Source organism: Rasamsonia emersonii (genome assembly GCF_000968595.1).
Source record: "Rasamsonia emersonii CBS 393.64 chromosome Unknown ctg1118621760002, whole genome shotgun sequence".
Lineage (NCBI taxonomy): Eukaryota > Fungi > Ascomycota > Eurotiomycetes > Eurotiales > Trichocomaceae > Rasamsonia > Rasamsonia emersonii.
In genome coordinates, this window is record NW_013563285.1 from 70,905 (window position 1) to 89,050 (window position 18,146).

Below are 18,146 nucleotides of genomic sequence, written 5' to 3' on the forward strand. Positions count from 1 at the left end.
CTACTCGAAATTCAGGCAATAATTGCGAGAATTCTTCATGCCAACAGGAAAGGGGAAATGTTCGACAAGATCAGCCTGACGCGTGCCATATTTCTCGTAGAATTAATCCTGGAGATGGAGCGATAACGATAACGATCAGGCGGGCCCGTGATTCTCTGGCTTAGCCCCTTTTAGTTGTGAGAGTTCCGCCGGCCCGTCCGCTAGCTTTGAAAACCCTGAACTTTTCCCATCACTGCTGCTTCCTCCAACTCTTTGTCCCCATCTTTTCTTTCTCCTGAGGTTCTTGTGCTTCGAGTGGCCCGGGTCTTTCTTCTCAATTACTTGTGCTGCACCCGGTTCCCCTTGAAGCCCCAATAGCCTCTGTCTTGTCAAGATGTTGAGCGCCGTCCGTCGAGGACCTGCCGTCGCGCAGGCTCTGCGAGTCTGCACGCCTCGCTCGATCCAGCCGTTCAAAACGACTTCTCTGCTGGCGAGATGGCAACGGCCGTCTGCTTCCATCTCTACGCCCCTCCAAGTGCGGTCCTTTTGTTTCTCTCCATACTTGAGAAATGCCGGGTCGGCCGCCGCGCAGCCCGTCCAAGAGGCCGCTGGCGCGGACGCCAGCGAGCAACGGATCACTCAATTTCAGGAGTTGGCAGACAGGGGCCTTGTCAACGAGAGAATCATCTATTCCATTACGCAGAAAATGAACATCACGACCATGACCGATGTTCAGAGCATGAGCATCACTGAGACGCTCAAGGGGGTCGACGTGTAAGCCCCCTGACCTTCTCCCACATCGGCCTTCTAAGGCCAGCCGTATTGCACGAAACTGATATGTCGTTCAACCCATTGATCATGAGCTAATCCTGTAAACTGTCTTGTAGCTTGGCCCAGGCCAAAACCGGTACCGGCAAGACTCTTGCCTTCTTAGTCCCTGTCCTGCAGAATATCCTTCGCGACAGCAGCCTGCAGAAGCGTAGGGGTGGTGGACTCCAGGCTCATGCCTCGGATATCCGTGCCATTATCGTCTCGCCGACTCGGGAACTTGCCGAACAGATCGCTGTTGAGGCCGTCAAGGTTGCGTCGTCGACAGGAGTGGTTGTCCAAACCGCAGTGGGTGGTACGAAGAAAAAAGAAGGATTACTACGGATCCAACAGCAGGGCTGTCACCTCCTTGTCGGAACCCCCGGTCGCCTGAAGGATATCCTCTCCGACCCAAACAGCGGCGTCAGCGCCCCCAGGCTGAGTGCATTGGTGCTAGACGAAGCCGATCGCCTGCTGGACCAGGGATTCGCACCTGATATCGAGGAGCTCCAGCGTTACCTCCCGGATCCCATGAAGGTGGACCGACAGACTCTCATGTTCTCTGCTACTGTTCCCGCGGAGGTGATGGGCATGGTCCGCAGAACCATGAAACCAGATTTCAAATTTATCAAAACGATCCAGGAGGACGAAGTGCCCACCCATCTTACTGTTCCCCAGAAGGCTGTCTTTCTTCGCGGGTTGGAAAATGCTCTGCCCGCCGTGCTTGAACTTGTGAAGAACTACAAACGTCAGGCGCAGCAGGATTCTAGCCTGCGACCTTTCAAAGCTATCGTCTACCTCAACTCCACGGCCGATGTCGAATTCTGGTACGAGGCCTTCCGGGCGTTGTGCTTGGATCCGACGGAGTACAGCAGTCCTCACCCTCTGGAGGACACTGAGATCTATCAAATTCATTCCAAACTGACCCAATCCCGGAGGAAAAGGAGCTCGCAGTCTTTCCGCTGGGCCCGCTCTGCCATCCTGTTCTCTTCCGACGTCACCGCCCGAGGTATGGACTTCCCAGAGGTCACCCATGTCATTCAGATTGGGGCTCCCCTGACGAGGGAGGCGTACATCCATCGTCTCGGACGGACTGCACGAGCGAACAAGAAAGGCGAAGGCTGGGTCCTTCTGCACGATCTTGAGTACGATCACTTCAGCAGCAAAACCCACGATCTACCTATTTCCAAAGATATGACGTCCCTCCAAACCGCCACTGTCAACATGGCCGGAGAGAACAAAGAGCTGCCTGCCCCGGTCGCCGAAATATTCTCACAACTTAAGGCAGCCATGAAGCGGGTCCCGTACGACTTCAAGGCGGAGTCCTACAAGGGCCAGATTAGCGTGTTGAGACAAACCTTTGATAGCAAGAGAGACATAATCCGCACTCTCAACAACCTGGCTATCAATGGATGGGGCTTGTCTAGACCGCCGGCGGTCGATCCCAATTGGGCCAAGAGAAGAGGTATTCACAATATAGAAGGCTTGAACGTACTACCGCCCAAGTGGATGAAAAAGATTAGAGAGCGGCGGCGTTACAACTCCGATGATTTCACGCGCCGTCATAGATTCAACGACCGCAACGATAACAACGACCGCCAGCAGTTCGATGGCACTGGCCGTTACGGATTCAATCTCGATGGCAATTACGAGTCAGATCGCAATGCCCGTTCCGAGCACCATTAGTACGATATGACTATCAATAGAATGACCATCCGGACCGACGCGTCTCTGGGCGGAACCTGATAATCAACCAAAATCCGTTCTGGTATTTGGAATCTCAACGAATTGATGCTGATCTCTTGCGGTCATGTCACCATCACCATCATCATCCATGGGCCGGCGTTCTTCGTGAGGATCTGATTATGGATTTTTCTTCCACCCTTTTTTGCATTCGATGAGTCGCTACTGATACTGATACCGATACTGTCCCATTCGACCTTGTCGTTACTACCTTGATCTTTTTTTTATCTGTTTCTGCGCTATACGGTAGTCTCTGGGATCACACAGACACCAACCTTTTGTTTTCATAACCCTATCTATCTATTGTTTGTCCATCTGGAAACCAGTGGATAGAACGAACATTCATGATCATCCCCTGCCATGACAGGATATGATAATATTGTTGTATTATCTATATTTTTTGTGTCTGTGTGGGATCTTCTTGTCTGTACTGTAGAATAGACTGCGGGCATCATGACTCTGTGTGTGTCTATCTTGGGGGTGAGGGCGCCCTTGATATGTTTTTGATTTTACTTTCGGAAGAGGAAAAAAAGAAAACATGTATTATTATGAGCAAATATCTCCATCCTATCAGGGCAGCTCAAGTCAAAAATCAAATCAAGGGCAAAAAGTGAAAAAAAAAAGTGTACGGGAAAAAGGAAGGGTTTTAAAAGGGATGATGGCAATGATGGATGAAAGGGATTGTTTTTTTTCCTTTTTCCCCCTCGTGTTTCTTTGTATTTTCTTTCTTTCTTTTGTTTGTCTGGATAAATAATAGATCGATCGATAATACTATCTCCCCTTTCTTTATTCATACTGATCCAGGAAGGTACCTACTATTCTACTCTCTATCAGTCTAGACAATCTATACCAAGTTCGATGGTTCGAGTAAATCATATTTGTTCGCTTGTTTGTTCATTCCATTTCCATGACGACGACAACGACGACGATACATATCATAATGACAACGATATGCATTTGTATGCAAACTGTGATTTATGTGTGACTGAATTGAATTGAGAGAGAACCGAAAATAAATAAAACAAAATAAGCCAACCCGTGTCTGACTGAAACCTACCGCACCGCGTCTATGATCTGACCTGTCTTTCCTTCTCTCTCTCTCTCTCTTTTTTTTTTCTTCTTCTGGTCTATCTGTCTTTCTTTCTTTCTTTCTTTCATCTACCTAACCTGACCATCGATCTGCCGGGCAGACGGAGAGGTTTGCGAGTAGTAAAATAAGAAGAAGAAGTTGCGAGGTTGGGCTAGTTGCTAATAAATAGCTGGTCAGTCTAAGACCGAATGATCATGTGGCTTCTTGCCGGCCCAGTGCCGATCCATTTGATCGGGACGCCCATCTCCCGCTCGATGAACTCGACGTAGGCGCGCGCGTTGGCCGGGAGATCCTCGAACTTCGTGGCGCCCATCGTGCTGCTCTTCCAGCCTGGCAGAGTCACGTACTCCACTTCGACTTTCTCGAGGACGTTGGCGTCGCCCGGGTACGAGCTCTCCACGCGCGTCCCGTCAGGCAGCTTGTAGGCCACGGCCACCTTGATCTCGTCAAAGCTGTCCAGCACGTCCAGCTTGGTCAGGTTGAGAGCCGTGTAGTGGTTGATGGCGTGCGAGTACCGCAGCAGGACGAGGTCGAGCCACCCGCAGCGTCGGCGACGGCCAGTCGTGACTCCGAATTCGTTACCAATAGACTGCAGCTTGTCGCCGATGTCGTTCTCCTGCTCGGTCGGGAACGGACCGGAGCCGACGCGAGTGGTGTAGGCCTTGACGACCCCGATGATCGACTTGATGCTCATCGGGTTCAGCGACAGGCCCTGGATGGCACCGCCGACACCGGTCGCGGAAGACGTAACGAACGGGTAGGTGCCATGATCCAGGTCCAGCATGAGGGCGTTGGCGCCCTCGACGAGCATCGTGTCAGCGGCATGCTGGTATTTCTGAAGGAAAGGAAGCTGGTCGACAATGAATGGTTTCAAGATCTTGCGGTATTCCTATAGATCACGCAATTAGCAGGACACTCAAGACAAAATAGGCGACAAGGGTTAATTAGTTCAGCCGTGAGCTACCTTGAATCGCGCAATTTCCTCTTCGACATCGTACGCCAGCTCTCCAAAGCGGTTCTTGTATATCGACTCCAGGTTCCTCAGCTTCCTCTCGAAGAGCTCTTCGTCCAGAATCTCTCCCACACGAACACCTCTCCTGGCAGCCTTGTCGCTGTAGCAGGGGCCGATTCCCTTGCCTGTCGTCCCAACCTTGCGCCCGCCACGTTTGGCCTCCTCAAGCCCGTCGACCACGGAGTGAAGATCGAAGCAGACGTGTGCGCGGTCGGAGATGAAAACGCGCTTACTCACATCCTTGAGGCCCTTCTCCTCCAACGCGGCCAATTCCTTGAAGAAGCTGGGAATGTGGACGACCGTGCCGGCGCCAATGAGATTGATACAGGTCGGGGAAACGAGACCCGAAGGAAGGATGTGGAAATCGTAGGTCACAGAGTCATGAACAATGGTGTGGCCGGCATCTTGCGATAGGCAGAAAAAAAGAGAGAAAGTCAGCGCTTGTGTCCCGTCCGTGCGCAACGATCAAGAGGGAATACTCAGGGTGATTCACTATGGCCGCCAGCAGAGCGACAGCACAGTGTCGCATTCTGCGAGAGTAGATCCGTGATTTTCCCCTTGCCTGTAGAAGCAGCGAAAACAAACCCATTAGTCGCGACAGGTTCCAAAAACAGAGCGACAGCATCATGCAAAAAGGTCTGTCGTGATTCTTCCGTACCTTCATCCCCCCATTGACTGCCCAATACTATGGTTACCATCTCGCGTTCAAAGGGAAAAAAAATATTTCGCGCAGTCCCAATCACTCCAGTTCTGTTGTGACAGATTTCGTCGACGTCGTTCTCGTTTCCGCGAAAAGATCAAGTCCTATGCGGCTTCGCGTCCAATTGGCCGCGTCGTCCGTAGTTTCCGGATAAAAGGATGTGTTGTAATAATAATCACCCAAAGGAAAAAAGAAAGTCAAGAAAAAGTCACTACCAATGCCAGGATATGCAGAGACTTAACTCCGCAGACCTGCACGCACGCAAACCCTGGTGGCGATGTGAGTCAATTGGCGAGGCAAGCCAAAAAAAGAAAAAAGTGACGCAGCGGTCGACGGGGCTCCGATTCAGGAGGGAAGTCTTTACGCATTCCGTGACGCGGCGGGGTTCGGCGGCCGCGGGGTTGGTTTCCAGGGCTTCTGTCCGTTTTCGGAATGCCTTCAGGGCTCAGGGTTTGGGCCGAGGGCTAGGGCCGACCGCGGTAGAAAACGGAAAAAGACATACATACCGAATCGCATCAAATAAATCATGGTCTTGCGAAGGAAATTCTACAAATACTATTGAATAAAATGAGCAAGAAGAAATGGGGTATTATTATGAGATACACACTAGGTAGTATTATAGTACAGACCAGGCTCAAGAACTGTATGCAAAATACCTCCAGAAAAATGCAAGAACTGCCCGTCCAGAATCAAGTCACATATCAACAGACATGTCCCCTCTGATCCGTCTATGCGCCTGACTCCATTGCCATGCTGCAACCGCAACATCTGTCTATCCGCCTGTCACGATACTTCTCATGCGACCACCTTCCCACCATTCCGGATCCAGTCGCGCAGCTCGCCTAGTTCCAAGATACAAGCCCGATGCCGCTCCCATGACACCTCCCAATGTTGACGGACCTTGAAATCCTCCTCAATACCACGGAGGTACGCGTTAAATCCACCGGTGGGCTTTCCGGGAACGAGGTTGTCGTCAGTGTCGTCCACCTCTCCCGCATCTGCATCCCGTGAGCCATCTTCTGCGTTGACGTTCAGTCGGGTAGAATCCCCAACCGCACTGATCCACTGAGGGGAAAGCCCAGTCTCGACCGCTTCCTGCCGGGCATTGAAATGCCTGAGCATCAACCGATTGAACTCATTCCACTCCCGCATGTAAGCACTCATCTCTGCCACATAGCGCTCCCATGCCTTCCGTGGGAGCACCATCTGTCTCGGATCGTTACCAGCAGGAACCACTGCAGGTCGACGAGGTCGCTTAGGCGGGTTGGGAAGATTCAGCTCACGTGGTCGGACAACGCGACGGCCAACATTCGGGTTGTTAGGGCGGGACTCGAAGGGCAAGTTGGCTTGAATGTCTTTCAGGTCATCGATGCCAGCACTATTCGTGCTAGTAAAGGGAGACACGTCGTTTAGGTTCTTCAAGTTGAACAAGTCATTCTTTGCTCCATTGGCCTTTCCACCGTTGCCGGTAGCTTCTCCGGACCCTGTCTTATTCGCCCCATTGGGTTGCGACGCTGACTTATTGGACTCTGCCCGTGCCGTTACTGGCTCAGCAGCACCATCGACCGGCGGAGCTTGTGCTTTATTCGGAGGCTCCTCATCGATCTCCATCGCTTCCGGTGTCCCAACGGTCGCTTCAGCAGACCCACGGTTATTTGTCTCGAAGATAGTCGCCTCTTCTTCTTCCGCTTCAGAAGATACAGTGGCTTGCTGGGGGCGCGTCGCTGGTTTAGCTGTAGATCTTGACTGCTTTCTAGGGCTTCTCGTAGAGCGAGGATTCGTTTGCTGTTTGCCAATCTCTGTATGTGGAACTGCCCATGTATTATTTTGTAGTTGTTGGGCCCACGCGTCCGCAGAGAACTTCCCTGGTGCAAACGGCGCTGGCTTTTGCTGTTTTGAAGAATCTTCGTTCAATGATGTGGCATTGGGTTGCGAAGCTGAATCCTGTCTTGTAGTGCTCTGATCACGCGTCGGAGACGTGCTTGATCCGCTGCGTTTGCCGTTGCTTGACGTAGTTGGTGAGAAAAAGTCACCTCCTTGGAAGACACCATTCCATTCGCTGGCGGAGAAGCGTTTGTTCAGGTGTTCGTGGCTCTTGCTTTTAGGGCCGCCATTAGCAAATGTCTTGTCCGTCGCCGGTTCTCCAAAGCTGTGACGGTTGACAGAGTCAGCTTTCTGGTCTCCAGATGTAGATATGCAAGATAATGCAGGGACATAGATTCGGTTCATGGAAGCAAGGATCCCTTCCGAATCGGGGACTGCACATTCCACATCATGGCACACTTTTAGTCGCTTAGTGACTGGTAAAGTGGCCAGGGACTTGACGCCCAGGGAAGAGGGGTCAGATCCTGTGTTACGGTGCAAGTCACCCGAAACAGCCCTGGGGGTAGGGTGCCTCCATTTATGTCGTGAAACAGGGGTATCGGTTTTGGGGGGTGGGCCATACAAGTTAAACGTTTTCTTCTCTCCCTTGTCTTGTGCAGACTTTTCCTGGAACTCATACTTGGCAGCCTCCGCGGTAGGAAATGGATGCTCTGATCGGTACGTAAAACCTTTGTGGCATTCACTGTCAGTATAATTGCGGTCCACATAGTCATCGTAGCTGTGCGGCCTGGATGAACCAAAGCTATTCCACGAACGAAAGTAGTCCCGGAATTGAGGGGCGTTCATTCTGCCTGAGGAGTCCTCACCGAATCCAGGGTTCCAATCCTTTGGAGAGTAGAAATCCGAGATCTTTTGGTTTGGCCGTAATCGACTCTTAGGAATCGCCTTTGGCTTGGACTGCGGTCGTTCGTCCTCATCCACATCGCTGGAACTAGTCGAGGAGGAAAATGTCCGGTCCCGGTGTGTTTTCAGCTTGGGGCTGGCGCTGTGGTGTCTACCTGACAGGGGAGAAGTAGGACTGGGAGGATTGGTACGGGGGCGAGTTCTGGAACTGCCAGAGGAGTCACGCATGCTAGTGGAACGGCCAAGCCCTGCGCTGGAAAAATAAGTCTTTTCTCCACCAGTCGTCGCGTAGCGAGTGCTTGTTCTCTCAAACTCCGGAATGGCATAGTCCTCCTGAGGAGAGGCTGGCCGAGATGACTCTACTGGACTCTTCTTCGACGGTACGCTGTCAAAAAATGCAGAAGTCCTATCGGCTCGAGGCGTACTCGAATATGAAGAGACATTTCGTGCCATGGGTTCATCGCCACCTGGATTACTTGGAGCAAAGCCCTGTTTTTCTTGGCTGACTGAGAGCGTGAAGGTCCAGGGGATGCCTGTTTAGAGTTGACATGCTCATACGCAGACTTCATCCGTGACGCATTACCCGCAGGCATGGCAGTTGGTGTACTTCTACCAGTTTGTTGCTGAGTAGGTTTCCCAGTCCGAGGATCAAACTTAGACCAGCCTGAAGCATTGGCGCCCGACTTCATTTCCTGAAATCCGCGAAACGCATCAGCTCTTGTCTGTGCCTCATACACCTTCTCCCATGGTTGTTGGGGAGCAGTCTTTGTATAGCTTGCATATCTTTGAGCGCCCGTCGAAGGAGGCGCCTGGTACGAAGAACGTTGAGGAAACGCTGCTTTTGCAGTTGGGGCCTTCCCCGAAGCTGCAGAAGGATAGCTTGAAGTGTTCGTTCGTCGCGTGCCATTGCTTTGATTGCTTTGGGGAGGACCATAGAGCTTTCCATATCCAGCACGGAGCCTCTCGGTATCATACTTCAATCGCTGCTGAGGATCACTAAGTATTTCATGCGCGGCCTGAATTGCCTGAAACTTGGCGTTGAACTCGGCTTCCCGTCCGGGGTTTCGGTCAGGATGATACTTCAAAGCTGGGACGAAGTAATCACCAATCAGTCATTGTCGCCAAATTCAGAGGTTGGAGACAATATAAGAAATAGAAAGAGCATCAGGCAACCCAATCAAGCTCACCTAACTTCCGAAACTGCTTCTTAATCTCATCTGTATCTGCGCTGGGACTGACGCCCAGATCAGCATAATAGTCTCTCCGCACGTCTGCTTTCACCATCCTCACAGCGAAGGGGGCGCTCTAGGAGCGTCCTTCGAACACTGCAGGGAAGGGCGTACAGCTCAACATGCACAATTCCCACCAGGCATAGCACTTGTTCACTCGAAAGAGAAGCTCTGGCGGTCGCGTGTGGAGTATGTTCCGAAATGGTGAGCCTGCGGGTCGAGAAAACTGGCAAAAAAAAAATCTGCTTGGTCGTTTCCTCGGAAATATTCGTCCTCGAAACGGGGCGGAGTTCAGAAACCGGTGGAAGGAATACCGGTACGACTTGCTTGTTCCAGGGGATCTGGGGCGGTGTAACTCCTCTCAGCTGCTGCTCATGGGTACATTGTTGTCAGTAACTGGTCACTTTCTGGCATGCTGAAAGCATCTTCATGGATGGAAGACAAGGCGGACAGGGTGAGCTCAAGGGAAATGGCACCCTTCTACTTACAGATAACGACGAGGAAACAGAAACGTATCAGAGGAGAGACCAAAGTGAGGCGTAGAATGCAAGGGTCGAGGAGACCGGTGTGCGGTAACAAGCCCGAAGCGGAGGTGAAAAAGAGAGCAGCCAGCAATCAACAACGCTCACCAGTATTGCACTCGAAGTAGCTTCTTCCACCTCAGAGTGACCAGCACAGAGCCACGAGAGAGAGCTATTCCCTAAGCAGGTACAGCACGCAGAGCAGATCGTCCCGCTGGCATGGTCTGTTCGAAGGGAACGGGACAGCGCAAGGTAGGCGGAAAGCGGACCGCGATAACACGACTTGTCAGGAAAGCCCACAAAAAGGCAGCGAAGCGGAGCTTTGGTTCTGGACAGTGAATCGTGTGTCCTGTCGGATTCCAGAACGAAGAGAACCGTCAAAGGTGTCCGAGGCAGATGCCTAAGGAGGGCAACGATGCAGCTGACGGCGGGGCGCTGTTGGACAAGGGAGTGGTGGATAGCTCCGTAGCGCAGGCAGCTGAGTTGTCCGCGCGGTAGTGATTTGTGGCTAGCTACGAGTCCTACGACAACATCAGAAGATGGGGGAGCGATAGCTTGGGTCTTTGCCCTGAATAGACAAGCAGAGTGGTTCTTCGATCTGAAGATGGCGCTGATCACCGACAATACGGTGTTTATTCGTTTTCCGCTCTTTTCATGTGCTCAACTGCCCTCGGCGAGAAAACAGTCAAAACAAAGCAAACAGCAGCAGTCTCTCCCCGGATTGTTTGCACTGCCTTGACAACTGCATCTCCAGCTCTCCTTGGCCCAAGCCCACCTCTCTCGGTGTATTCTCCAGCCCGCAAGTACTAGATATTTATTTTCCTATTACTAGCATACTTTGTCTTGCTCCGCAATGTTTAAGTTTTGATGCAGTTACTTATGCACTACTGTGTCTTGCACGTTGATGCCCAACCAACTCCCCAATTAGCAGGGCAAATAGTAAAAAAAACACACTGAAGAACGCCGCTGAAGTAGTGATACGAAGCACGGATCTACAACCGGATCTGATCCGTCTGGGGTGGTTTGAGATAAGAGAACTCCGGAGGAATCAGCACGTACACAGGCCGCATGTGGTTGGTCCATTTAACGCAAATCGCAACAACCGGCATAATTATCTGCAAGCTTTGCGTAGGCTTGCTCAAACACGACGATAAAGCTTCTTAATGCAGTAGGTAAGCAAGTAGGGTAAGCGGTTTTAGGACGTGGTAGACGGGGACTGGACGGGATTCTGCATTAGTCAAGCTCGAACCCTTCATCACCAAATGCTTCGTGTATGGATGCAAATCGGCCATAGTTCCAGAATTGGGAATGAAAGACAGCACTGAATGAGTGTGGATTTAAATCCAGGAAGAATTTGAGGGAGATTCTACCCTCTTCGCGGCGGGTATTGATTTTTCTCTAGGAATAAATATAGAATATCTCTTATCGTTGGCTAGGGTCTTCATGTGGATCAAAGCATGACAGAAACCGTTCAGGAGAAAGCATAAAGAAACAGTGATTCGGCATCAACTCTCATATAACACAGTATATACAGACGGAAACTGTCCATGTGCACTGGGGAGTATGCCGGATAATTAATACTCCCAAAGCCAAGAATCCAATGTCTGTAATCTCAAGTCATCATCAATGGATCCAATTATGCCAGGAACACAAAAGCACTTTTTTTTCGGGTTCGCTCAAATATCAGGATACTCCACCATTATATATATACAAAAATGACAAAAAAAAAAGCTTCACCCAAGATGCAAAGAGCCGGCCAAACTAGGGAGGATATTAAAGGAAACACTAGACACCGGTATTGGCACCGGACCCAGATCCGCCAAAGAAAAAGCCGTCGAAAAGGTCATAGCCTCCTCCTTCGCTCCAGTCATGTTGGTAATCGACTTCCATACCGAACCCCAAGTTGAGACCAGTGCCCTGAGTGCCTTGTCCAAACGAAGGCATGGACATGGAGTTGAAAGTAGGATTGCCATCGGAGCTGGTCTCCGCATTTTGGCCAGAACCTGTGCCAAAGTCGAGGAAATCCAGGCTGATAGGGGCGAGAGACTCCTGCTCAGGGTTTTGTGGAGGGGTGTAGCCTTGGGGCGCACCGCCTGAAGATATACTCTGGGGTGAGTTTGCGTAAAGAAACTGTTGCTGCTGGGGCGGAGACCTGTCATAACCACCGTACGGTTGCATGTATGGAACATTCGATGCGTACTGCTCATGCGGCTGCTCGGGCTGAAGACTCACGGCTTGTTGCACTGGGTACGAAGACTGTTCACTCCGGTTCGATCGCCGCCTGCCGCCGGCTGGGAGATCCTGACTCGTAGGTGTCTGGTCGGTGAATAAGCCCTCAAGGTTCATGTCGAACTTTGGAGGCGGCCGCGCGTGACGTGGTTGAGAGTGCTGCCGTTGCGCAACGGACATTTGACTTGACCGATTTTCCGTCCGACTCGTTCTCTGGGCTTTCGAGTTTCCTGAGTGCGACACCGGTGGCCAAAGTCGAAGGGGCGCACCAAGGCGTGGTCCAGCAGCATCGGCCTGAGAGCCAAAGCCTGTTGTCGATAGACACATTTGGACGGTGGCTCTACTCATCCGCTCAAATGCGTCTCGACAAGCTTCCGCCGGAGGACACTTCTCCATCAAATCTCCTAGGACCGAAGTTGCAGCAAGAACAGTAAAATCCACGTCATCGAGCGTCTGGGGCTGGTCAGCCACGGGGATTGGTCCTTTTTCCCGATCTGGACACATCAACTTACTAATCGACTTCGGACAACAGGAGAATGCCATATTGCATACAGGAACGATATCCCTAATCCAATCAGTATAGAACCTAAGCGAGTCACGGAATTTCTCACCAGCCATGAACAAATGATGTGTAGCCAAGTAAGTATAGTTCACTAGTCGAACGCGGTGCAGCTGACGATAGATTCTAAGTACTTTCTGGCCTGCTTCAGCGAGCTTAAGATAGATCTCGTCTTCATCTTCGCTTTCTTCAACATTGAAGAACGGAGGACTGGATACGTCCTCCGTAGCAGTCAGCTCCCCAGCCAGAGCAGCTGGGACTGTCAAGCTCTGCCGATATAGCATAATTAAAGCCTGCCAGTAATTGAGCTCAAGAAACTCTACTGAAAACTGCACTCCCGTTTCTTGGCGAGTGGGAGCAGAGTCTTTCCACTCCACCAGTCTGCGATGAACGTCTTCTCGCCACGAACGAAAGGAGTCGAATCGATAGAGGAAAGGAGACGGCAGCTTGGTGTGCATAAATGAATTCTTGCTATTCTTCCCTAACCGTCGTGCAAAGCGAGCCTGCTGATATTGAAGGACTTGTTGGATTTCCGACTGCAAAAGCCGCAGCTTGAAATAGTGGTGAGAAACTCGTTTGTAGCTGGGTTCTTCCCTCGGTGGTGGCCGAAAGCCAGCTTTTGTGATATATCGATCATCCAACATGGATGGAAATTCCGTCGTGATGACCTGATCCGTGATCCCAAACGGACGACCAACGCAGGTGCTGACCAGACGATCGAAGCTGTAAACGCACCACCACAGACGTCTGCGGAGATCACGAATCCATTCCCTACGACCACGCTCGCGAGAATCAATCTTCGGTTTGCCTTGCTCGTCGGCTCTGAGATGCGCCAGGGTGCCTTCTTCTCCAATAGAGTCGATGCCAGTTCCGTCTTCGTAGTGAAGGCCCAAGTCGACCGCGAGCCGCACGGCGACACCGACAATATACCACAAACCTGGAGCAACCGGCCGAAGCAGAGCAAAACTTGCCAGCAAGAGCACCGCCTGCAATTCCTCTAGACCACCGCCAAAGCCTTCGTTGGACGGGGCAGAACCTAGGAAAGCCTCTAGATGGACTACGGCAGATGCGTGGTACTCCTCTGGCTGATACTGATGACTTGACAGTTTTTGTTTCTTGGACGAAGGTTCTGACAATAAACTTTCTTGTGCTTTGCGCTCTTGTTCATCTTTTGCAGAGCTTTTTCCTTCAAAAATAATACCAGCACCGATAGCAAAAACGATATTGAGAAGGTACAGATCTCGAGGAGATCGGTTCGACTCATCTGTCGCATATGTCCTGTCAAGAAGCTCCATAAACTCTCCCCGATGCAGAATCGGCATCTGGGGGTTGGCATGTTCAAAATAGAGTTCGACAAGTCTCTCAGCAAGTTCCCTATCTGGGAATGCTGCCTGTTTCATCAAAGGCCGAGATTGGAGCCCGAAAAACGAATCTCGCATGGTGCTTCCACCTGAGTTTGGGGGTTGACGCTCACTCGGGCGGACAGTGCTGCGGTCAGAGCCACTGCCATTAACAGAACTCTTTACTGCCGCAAATACCAACCGGGCAAAAGAAATTCCCGACGTGGATCCCAGATATCTGGGATCAGAAGTTCCCTGGACGGAGACCATGCCAATGTTCGACACTAATTTATCTAGTCGTTCTTCATCGCTTCTCTCACTGTCCGCATTTGAGTTCGCATCTCGCTCGCCACCGTCTCTGGAAAGCGGCTGCTCTGCTGTATTATCGCCCTTCCCTCTCTCCGCCACGGCCTTGGAAAGCCTCTCATTCGAGGTTGACGGCTCGTTACCAGCAGAACCTCCCGACATAGTCACTAGAGCCCTTGCGCTCTCCGTGACCCCTCCCTCGACTTGATCTCCATCATCAAAAGCTGTCGCCGGTTTGAATTCAATGCCATTATCCGTCAACAGCTTCTCCAAGTATGCGACACGAGACTCTAGAAAATAGACATAACTCCGGGGTATCTCTCGCTTGGTAATGGGGTCATAGCCAACACAGCGGACGCCAGCCTTTTCGCAGGACTGGCAACGGGGCAGACGCTGGTCACAACGGTTTTTGCGCAGGCGACAACGATTGCAGGCAGAAACATTGCGAAACGAGGAAGCAGCCGTGCCGCCAGAGGGAAGGTTGCCAGCAGCCGTTGCCGGGGGGGAGAACGTGGTCATCGTGGAATGCAAGGCGTTGGTCTGAGCCTGGTGCTGCTGTGCTGCGGGCGCATCAGAGGACGATGGCTGCAGAGACGGTAACAACGGATGGGATTGAACGGAAACGGACTCGTCAGGCGAATGTGATCTCTTGACTCCCAGGGAGCCAGGAGACGAGGGAGGCGGAGGAGCAGAATTCAGCATTATGTATTCGGGATGCAGATTGAAGCCGTTGGACCATCTCTCTCTGGCGAGGCCGCGCGCGAAAACTGTACGGTGTGGTTAGGAGAGTCTTGGGCGATGCAGGCCCTCATGTTCGTGTAAAATGCGCTTTGGCTGCTCGCGGCGATCAAAACGGATGGCAAAATCAGCGGCGCATTTCTCAACGGGGCGCGATCTGTGTTTGTCTAAAAGGACGAGGCTTCAGAGGACGCAACAGGACGAGTCAGACGACAGCTACAAGTAGCTATCAAATCTGTCGATACGCCAGCTGGATCACTGGCAAAACATGCAAGTCAGCGCCAGAGGATCTCCAACACCACAGAGATGCAGAGAGTGAGACAACTTACCATGTGCGAAGCGTCTGAAGATGTTCCAATTTCGTGCGCACTATTACTGACTCTGAAGGCGAGGGACGACTGCGGACACCAGGCGGACCAGCGGCGATCGAGCAATGAGCGATAGGGCTCGCTGTGGGGTTGTCGCCGGCGATAGGCGGTGGAGACCGGTCTTGGTGATCTAGGTCGAGACTACTAGTAGGTGAGGGGCAATGCCGAACATGGACTCAGACGGTACGAGCAATTGAACTTTTGGATTCAAAAAATAGTAGATAATCGAAATGGGACATCACCATTGATCTCCAGAGCAAACTGATCGAGCGAAGTTGCAGCTCGTGCGAGCGGTTCGCCGACCGGAATTGCCGCGGGTAACGGGGGGAAATGAGATGCGAACCCAGCACTGCTCGGAGCCATCTCGGCCCGATCGCTGGCGGTCTGCGATTGGATGCAGATAAGAGCTTGGGGGCATTTTTAGCCTCGAAACAATCTTCATTCGAACACCGTAGCAGTCCTCAGGAACATCTGTCAAGACTGTTGACAGCTTGGCGACCGTCGATGGACAAACTAAGCTGAGCTTGACTTCAGATCGGCCTCGTGGACTTGTTTTGTATTTTCCTCTCTTTATCTCACTTGTTTTTCTTGTTGACGAAGCCCTCGTTCAAGTTGGACAACACTATGTATAGGTTTGTAACAGAATCGAGATATTATTGCACGGTACCCCCACACCAAAAGACGCGATGGATGCTTACTGTTCGCTACTCCGTATGAAAGTCTGCACACCTGGACTCGGTGAGCTGGTGAAGATTTGAGGAATTCTGCATTGCCCCTTTTCGGTTTACTCTTTCGGAGAACGGAAAGAAAGAAAAATGGAAAGGAGGATGTCTATATCAACCCCTGTATAGAGTGATTATAGAGAGAAATTGACGTTGTTCTAGAGAGTGAACAGGTCACTCACCATTACTTATCCTATTATTTATTACTAAGATCTTTTTCCCTCTCTTTAGGAAGAGGAACGAATCGGATCTCGATCGCATCAAATCTCTATAACGATCTAACCATTTTCAGAGTCCTTTGGAAATAAAATACGTATATGGAACGATCTGGAGAAGTCAGAATCAAACTAAAGAAAAAGACAATGGCGGATCAATCACCTCTCTCTACAGAAGCTCAAACCTCCCCTCTCATGCTGTAGCACTACATGCCTAGCCATGTAGGTGCCTAGGTGCCTAAGGTATGCAGTACCGTCAAAGATCCAAAACAACATCCAGCCTTGTTCTTTCCGACGTCACAGTTAGCGCTGCTGCTGCTCGTGCTTTCTTGAAACTAATGACCAAATAAAGTTCTATTCAAGCCTAAATGCTGCCCTGTCAGGAGTATGGCATGTGTCATGACTCGTTCCAATACCGTATGTCACAATTAAATGAGAGGTGTCATAAAGTCAATATGGGGATAAAGATCATCAACAAAAGACAGCAAAAAAATGGCGCAGAAAAGGATTAAATCTGATTTGCACATCTCAGTCAGGCAGTCAGTCATTTGTTGTGTAGTACCTAAGTACATACATTCCATAGAGAAACCCTGCGAGATGGATTGTATAAACTGTAACGGCGGTGAAAGGAAGAGAAGGAGGGGCCTTTTTTGCCCCTCTTGTCTGTCTGTCTGCATTATGATGCAATAATTATTGCAATACAATACAATACATTGTTAGTATTGAATAAAGGCAACCTGTCTGTGTGACAGTGACGCTGCCTGAAACGACACCAAGTAATAGTATATTGTAAGTATCCGGACCCGCTTGGGCACATGACCACTTCCAACTCCAAAGGGTGACATTGACCGAAAAAGAAAAGAAAAATCAGACGTGGCACCACTCCCCTAGTTCAGCCTCGCAAAAAGACTTGTCTACTTATTTCGAACAAGAAATGTTTAGCAGGGGGGTAAAAAAAATGTTGTGATTATTAGGCACCTACCTACCTGGTCATGTGAACAGAAAAAGAAAAAAAAAGGATACTCCGTAATAAAAGGGACAAGGGGAGAAGAACAAGATGATCGGCGGCAGTTGACAAATATCCGACATAACAGACGTCGATTTCATGGCACATGCACGCTGCATATACATTCGATTTGCCTGCATTTATTTATTTATTTATTTATTTTGCTTGAACGATAGTTCAGCTCTTGCATTCATTGCGTCACATTGCACTGGCAAAAGGAAATAAGACCAGCCCAATTTAAAATAAGCCATGGTGCAGTAATACTACTGTAGTAACTATCCAGCTGATCCGCCGTTTTAGTGGTCGCCTCGCAATATATTATTTCTTCTTAGGTTGCAGTGTTATGTTGTTAGGATGGGCTCACTGCGCTAATCTGGGAAAATGCTGCAATTTATTTTGAGCGGAGAGAATTGCCTAAGTGCACCAAAATGGGATATTCCAACAAGCCCTGATGGGCAACCGACTAGTGATTGGTATTTCAAAAACTCAAATCTCATACTAGTAAACAAACAGGCATCAAGAAGGTAGCTGTTCCTGCCAGAAGATAGCTGAACCTAAAGATAAAAAAAGAAGAGAGCACGTCAAGTTAATGGCAAAGTTGAACTTGAGTTAAATAAATGATGTACAACCAGTTAAAACAAGAACCGAAAGATATTCAGAATCCGAACAGAGAAATCGAAATGAAACCAGTCATACAGAGTAAGTTCTGAACTCCTTAGGTATTGTCGGTGCGTAGGCCATGCCACTGATGATCGACTTTGTCCAAGAAGTGAGACTCGAGATTTCTGTAGAACTCAAACACAATGCATCAGCCTTTCAAACAACTCGCTAAAAATCAGAAAGCCACCCAATATT

General features: G+C 50.4%; 3 protein-coding genes across 3 annotated transcripts; 1 reads left to right on the forward strand and 2 right to left on the reverse strand.

The window, feature by feature from the left end:
- Positions 1-373: 373 nt before the first annotated feature.
- T310_1747 (DEAD box RNA helicase HelA) lies at positions 374-2,472 on the forward strand (the record flags this gene model as incomplete). The annotated part of the gene is made up of 2 exons (XM_013475366.1): positions 374-753; positions 867-2,472. The coding sequence occupies 2 exons, from the start codon at positions 374-376 to the stop codon at positions 2,470-2,472; spliced, it is 1,986 nt and encodes a 661-aa protein (XP_013330820.1).
- Positions 2,473-3,797: 1,325 nt separating this feature from the next.
- Positions 3,798-10,917, reverse strand: T310_1748 (Adenylosuccinate synthetase; the record flags this gene model as incomplete). Its single annotated transcript, XM_013475367.1, has 9 exons — positions 3,798-4,508; positions 4,584-5,035; positions 5,125-5,306; positions 5,838-5,886; positions 6,147-8,591; positions 8,642-9,145; positions 9,349-9,652; positions 9,917-10,376; positions 10,868-10,917. 9 exons carry the CDS (start codon positions 10,915-10,917, stop codon positions 3,798-3,800), a joined length of 5,157 nt encoding a protein of 1,718 aa, XP_013330821.1.
- Positions 10,918-11,593: 676 nt separating this feature from the next.
- On the reverse strand, positions 11,594-15,711 carry T310_1749 (C6 transcription factor (UaY); the record flags this gene model as incomplete). The annotated part of the gene is made up of 4 exons (XM_013475368.1): positions 11,594-15,009; positions 15,310-15,323; positions 15,361-15,478; positions 15,591-15,711. 4 exons carry the CDS (start codon positions 15,709-15,711, stop codon positions 11,594-11,596), a joined length of 3,669 nt encoding a protein of 1,222 aa, XP_013330822.1.
- Between the last annotated feature and the right edge of the window lie 2,435 nt (positions 15,712-18,146).